This window comes from Acomys russatus, chromosome 14 (assembly GCF_903995435.1).
Source record: "Acomys russatus chromosome 14, mAcoRus1.1, whole genome shotgun sequence".
Taxonomy (NCBI): domain Eukaryota; kingdom Metazoa; phylum Chordata; class Mammalia; order Rodentia; family Muridae; genus Acomys; species Acomys russatus.
In genome coordinates this window covers 37,431,502-37,437,501 of record NC_067150.1, presented here as the reverse complement: position 1 = coordinate 37,437,501, position 6,000 = coordinate 37,431,502, and the positions used below count along the sequence as shown (strand labels likewise).

At 47.4% G+C, this 6,000-nt stretch overlaps 1 protein-coding gene across 1 annotated transcript in view; it reads left to right on the top strand.

Annotated features, from left to right (window-relative positions):
• The first annotated feature begins 1,385 nt into the window (after positions 1–1,385).
• The window catches only part of Cep164 (centrosomal protein 164), a 58,087-nt gene continuing 53,472 nt past the window's right edge, over positions 1,386–6,000 (top strand). The window contains exon 1 of the mRNA XM_051156338.1: positions 1,386–1,492. Coding sequence (XP_051012295.1) covers positions 1,411–1,492 — 82 coding nt within the window. The 5' untranslated portion in view covers positions 1,386–1,410. The remainder of the gene's footprint in view (positions 1,493–6,000) is intronic.

Genomic DNA, 6,000 nt, shown 5'->3' with positions numbered 1-6,000 from the left:
GTGGCTGACACAGGTGGGGAGGGCTGTGACAGCTGGTTCATTTCTGCTTCATTAGGTTTCAGAGCTGGAGGGCAAACGGGCAGGAAGAGAGGAACAGTCCTAGCACTTTATGAAGATCAGCCTTGGCTGTCCTGGACTCACAGAGATTTGCTTGCCTCTTCCTCCCCAGTACTGGGATCAAAGGTATGTGCCACCACATCTGGCTTAAGACCTTACTTCTTCTTCTTCTTTTTTTTTTTTTTTTTTTTGGTTTTTTGAGACAGGGTTTCTCTGTGTAGCCTTGGCTGTCCTGGACTCGCTTTGTAGACCAGGCTGGCCTCGAACTCACAGCCATCCACCTGCCTCTGCCTCCTGAGTGCTGGGATTAAAGGCGTGCACCACCACCGCCCGGCTAAGACCTTACTTCTTATAAATTCAGATCATTAAGTGTTTTGGAGGGACACAGTCCAGTGCATCTGGACCACCCCCTTCCCTTCCTCCGCCATGTGCCCATTAGGCCTAATAGCTGTGTGTCTTTGTCTCCTTTCCACCTCTGCTCCTTCCGCCCTAGTCTAAGCCCTCCTTCACTTTCGCTAGGATGGAAGACTTCTCAAACAGCGCTTTTCCTGACAATAGTTTCTTATTTCTACCATTCAGCCAGAATTCCTATCCTAAATAAAAGGCCAACCTGTGTCATTTTTTCTCTTCTCTTCCCGAAGCCCTCATTCTTCAGTGGGGTTTGGTTGTTTTGGTGCTGAGGTCACACTGGCTCCTGGCTCTGAATTGCATGCATGGAGAGGGGAATACCTTTGCCTGTGCCTCACTGTGCCCTGGGGTGTGCTGACAGCCCAGGCCTGTGTTGTCAGTGTCACTGGCAGTTTCTGACTGAAGTATACACTACAGTTTAGGATCGTCTCCTGTTTGGGGAGGGATACAAAGCCAACCTCTTTGAAGGTTTATTTAGTTTGATTTTATCGGCTTTGCCTGTACTCAGGTGTAGGCACCCACGTGGGTCCCTGATGTAGACAGAGGCCAGAAAATGGTGTCACCCTGGAACTGGACTAACAGAAGGTTGTGAGCCACCATGTGGGTGCTGGGAGTGCTTTTAACTACTGAACTACTTTAGAGAGCCAGGTTTGAGGGTGTCTTGTGGAACAATGTGTGTTCTAAAACCCTGACCGGGGAGCATGTCAGGGAATTACAGGGCGGGGAGCATGTCAGGGAATTACAGGGCGGGAGCATGTCAGGGAATTACGTGGGCATGGAGCCTGTGAAGTGCTGAGCTGCAGGCAGAGTCCTCAGCCACATGGGTTGGCAGGGTCTGGTATGACCCAGGCGCTCTGTGACCCAGTTCAACTCTCCCTTCCAGCCAGCTCACTGATTCTCTCTTTGGATAGGGTCTCTGGGATCTAGTTAAAGCCAGGCCGAGTCATGGCTAGACGACCCATCCTCTTAGGTGACCAGCTGGTTCTGGAGGAAGATTCTGATGAGACCTACGTTCCCAGTGAGCAAGGTAAGAAGCTGGTGTTTGCAATGGTTCTTTTTTTTTTTTTTTTTTTTTTTTCAATGGTTCTTTTTTAAACAGTATTTTATGTGTGCGGGTGTTTTGCCTGCATGCATATCTGTTAACCACATGTGTGACATGCCTGAGGAGGCTGGGAAAGGGCTTTGAATCCTCTGGAATTGGAGTTCCATTCATGTGAGCCACCATGTTGGTGGTGGGAATTGAACCTGGGTCCTTGAGAGCAGCCAGTGCTCTTAACCACTAAGCTCAGCCCCCATGATTTGCTTTTGCTCTTCCAATACAGTTTGGTCCATGAACAGACAGGGCTGCTCAGTATATTTGGGTTAGGTCAGAGGTGAGCAAACTAGCCTTTGGGTCCAAGTTGACACCTTGCCTGTTTTTGTCAAATTTTATTGGAAGACAGCCATGTTTATTTCTGTGCCATCTGTGGTAGTCTTCATGCTATGGTAGCAGTGTCAAATAAATGTGACAGATATATAACCTTCAAAGCCTGTCTGACCTTTCCTAGAAAATGTTTGCCCTGTACTCGAGGCAGAGGCTGGTGGGTCTCTGTGGTTTTGAGGCCAGCCTGGTCTACAAAGAGAGTTCCAGGACAGCCAGGGCTATTTTACAGAAAAACCCTGTCTTGAAAAAACAAGCAAGCAAGCAAGCAAGCAAGCAAGCAAACACAAAAGAAAGAAAGAAAGAAAAAAAAAGAAAAGAAAATGTTTGCTTGGACAGCTGGGTGTGGTAGCACATGCCTTTAATTTCAGCACTCAGGATGCAGAGGCAGGTGGATCTCTGTGAGTTTGAGGCCAGCCTGGTTTACAAATAGAGTTCAGGACAGCCAAGGCTGTTATACAGAGAAACCCTGTCTCAAAAAAAAAAAAAAAAAAAAGGAAAGAAAGAAAGAGAAAACGTTTGCTGACCCTTGAGGTCAGATCGGTTTTAAATGAAATAGTACTACTATAGGGGGAATCCAGTTTCTTCAGAACAAGCTAAGGCTGCCCCACTCAGTAGTCTGAGGCAGCAGGATTGCTACAAGTTCAAGGCCGGGGCTACAAAATGAGTTTGAGGCTAGCCTGAGCTACACAGTCTCAGTAACAACAACAAAACTAACAAGGTTGTGGCTCAGTTGGTAGCTTCCTTGTTTAGCACGCATGGAGCCTGGGGTTCAGTGCCAGCGGCTCATAAATCCAGGTGTGGTGGTACAGCTCTCAGAAGTGGGTGGGGGAAGGGGCAACAAGAGAGGATTTGAGTTCACTGTCATGTCACTAGGCTGTGAGTTTAAGGTCCTTACTTAAAACAAAACAAAAAGAAAAAAACCAGCACTATTGATTTACTTTGTTCTAGTCTCTGTTTTAAAGACTTTGTATTTATCTCCCTGTTTCTTTCTTTTTCTTTTTTTTCTTGAGACAGGGTTTCTCTGTGTAGTCATGGTTGTCCTAGACTCACTTTGTAGACCAGGCTGGCCTCAAACTCACAGTGATCTGCTTGCCTCTGCCTCCCTAGTGCTGGGATTAAAGGTGTGTGCTACCACACCTGGTTTTTATTTCCGCTTTCAAACTGCACAGTAAGCTGAGTCTGGTGGTGTATGTCTTTACTTTTAACCCCAGCACATGGGAGGCAGAGGCAGATCTGAGACCCTATTTCAAGCAACAAAAACAAAACCCAAAAAGAGCAGAGTTGAGATGGCTCAGCAGTCAAGAGCACTGGCTGCTCTTCCAAAGGACCTGAGTTCAATTCCCAGCGCCCACATGGCAGCTCACACTGTCTGTAAATCCAGCACCCTCACAGAGGCATGCATGTAGGCAAAATACCAATGCACATAAAATAAAAATAAGTAAAAAAAAAAAAAAAAACAAAAACCCCAAACCCTCCTCCCCCACCAAAAAAGCAACCTACAGTAACTCCCTGAGTCAGGTCCTATTCTTGTCCCGCCTTCCCCCTCTGTCATAAAGGTTAAGGGAGTCCCTGTAGCTCCACACTGCTGAGGGGCACAGCTGGGATTTGCTCTCTGTGCTTTGTTGTGTTCATGGGCTGAAGTTTGCTTTGACATTCTGAAGAGTTGTGGACCTGGACACAGTCAGGCCCCCAGCGCAGGTGGCCTGTGGATCTGGTAAGGAAGGGTATGAACACAGGCCCCTTGGGAGTCTGCGATCCCGCTAAAGGCCTTAACGTTTGTTTGTAGCCCAGTGTGTTTGCGGATTGCCATGTAGAAGTTTTACATTTGTGTGTATCCTCTATGTTTATTTGCTAATTAGTTTTAAACATCTGTGTACTGGAGTGTGGCATGACATGCACTTCAGAGCCCACATGTGGAGGTTGGAGGACAGTTGAGGAGAGTGGCTCTCTCCTTCCACTGTGTGGATTACCGGATTTACTCTCAGGTCTTCAGGATTGGTGGGAAGCACCTTTACCTGCTGAACTAGCTTGCTGTCCCCACTCCCACTCCCACTCCCCCCCCTCAACTCCCCCCACAGGGTCACTCTGTGTATCCTTGGCTGTCCTGGACTTGCTTTGTACATGAGGCTAGCCTTGAACTCACAGAGATCGGCCTGCCTCTGCCTCCCTGAGTTCTGGGATTATAGGTATATACTACTTTGCCCAGTTCCAAATTTATTTTTTTGAGATCCAATTTATAGTAGTCCTCCTGCCTCAGACTCCCAAGTCCTGGGATTATATACATGAGTCACCACCCAGCTGTGCTTTTTTTTTTTTTTTTTTTTCCCTGAGACATAGTTTCTCTGTGCGGCCCTGGTTGTCCTGGAACTCTCTCTGTAGACCAGGCTGGCTTGAAACTCAGAGCTCTGCCTGCCTCTGCTGGGCAAATGCTGGGATTAAAGGCGTGTGCTACCACGCCCAGCCTGGCTGTGCTTTTATTGTTCATTCTTTGGCTTTAGAGATTGAACCCAGACACTCAGGACACTCTCTACCACTGAGCTGTATTCTCAGTCCCCATGTGTGTCTGTGTACCATGTGTGTGTCAGGTGCCCACAGACGCCAGAAGAGGAGTTACAGACAGTTGTGATCTACCATGTGGGTGCTGGGAATTGATCCTGGGTTTTCTGGAAGAGCAGCTAGTGCTCTTAAAGCACTGAGCCATCCTCCAGCCTATATTTTGTAAGTTTTCTGCTCTCAGTCTGTTGGTGACTGGCCTCTGAGTAATGCATGTATCAAGGTTAGAAAAGCCTTCTCCACCCCACCAAAAGGAGATCCGATTGCTCTCGTGTTCTAGTTTGGTTCCTACACCGTTAATGGGATAGCTCATCTTCCTGCTGGCCTGGGTCTGTCTCATCTCTTCCATTGGACTGTCTAGTCACATGTCAGCATCATACTCAGAACTACTGAGGCACTATCGGATTCTAATACCGAGTATGCCTAAAACACCCTTGTTACAGTTTTTCCAGTTCCCTTGGCCATCTTCTATGTTTTATCGCCCCATGGCATTAGAATTATCTGTCAGTGTTTGGGAGGACTGTTGGTACCTGGGGGTATGGTGATGGATACTGGATTGATTCAGAGGGGACTGTCATGTTTGTGGAGTCCTCCTTCCAAGAATGTCATATCTGTGTCCACGCCCCCTTTTTGTGCTATTCTTCAATGGCTTTAATTTTTCTTTGCTTTTACACTTGTTTACCGTATGTGGGTATCTATAGCATGTGTGTGGAGGTCAGAGGACAACTTGTAAGAGTCAGTTCTCTCCTTCCACCAGTGGCCTCCAGGATGAGACTCTGGTATCAGGCTTGGCTACAAATAAATGTCCTTACTTGCCAAGCCATCTTGCCGACTGACTTAAAGTCTTTTTTTTTTTTTTTTAAAGGCAGAATCTCAATTTGTAGCTTAAGCTGTGTGTGTGTGTGTGGGTGAAAGGGATGAGGGATGTGGGTGTGGGGGCGTACAGGCATGCACCACAACTGCCCAGCAGTCTCTCCTTTTTTCATGGCACAGAGTAACTGGTACATAGGAGGCAGTCATTGTGAAGCTGTGCTTGGTGGCATAGAGGGCTTAGCCTGAGCCACATAGAACATTCTAATTAACCCTGTCTCAAAGAGCTAAACAAGGCAAAGCTATTCAGTAAGTCATTCACTGGCCAGTTAAATGCCAGCTGGTCCTTTAGAAAAAGTGTTATTTCCTAGTTTCCAGGTATGTCACCCCCCTCTCTCTCCATGGATGTGACCCATTGGCGATAGCCTGGTCTAGACTCAACCCTGGGTATTTATTTCATTATTCCCGTGGCCACAAGTGACATGTTCCAATGGATGTATCACATGTTCCCCCTTCCCACCCCCCAGAGATGAGATTGCTCTTAGCATAGCGTAGAAGTCTCCTCTGTCCTCCAGATCTGGCAAAGGGCTCTCCTAACTGTTCAATTCCAAGAGCAGAGCAGAAGCGAAGCCCAAATAGTACAGTTGAGTATGAGACAGCCGCCTTTTGGAAAGGGGGTTCACCAGATGGGGAAGAGAGCCACCCAAGTATCATCTACTATCTCAGCTGGGTACCTTCCCTCAGAGAGC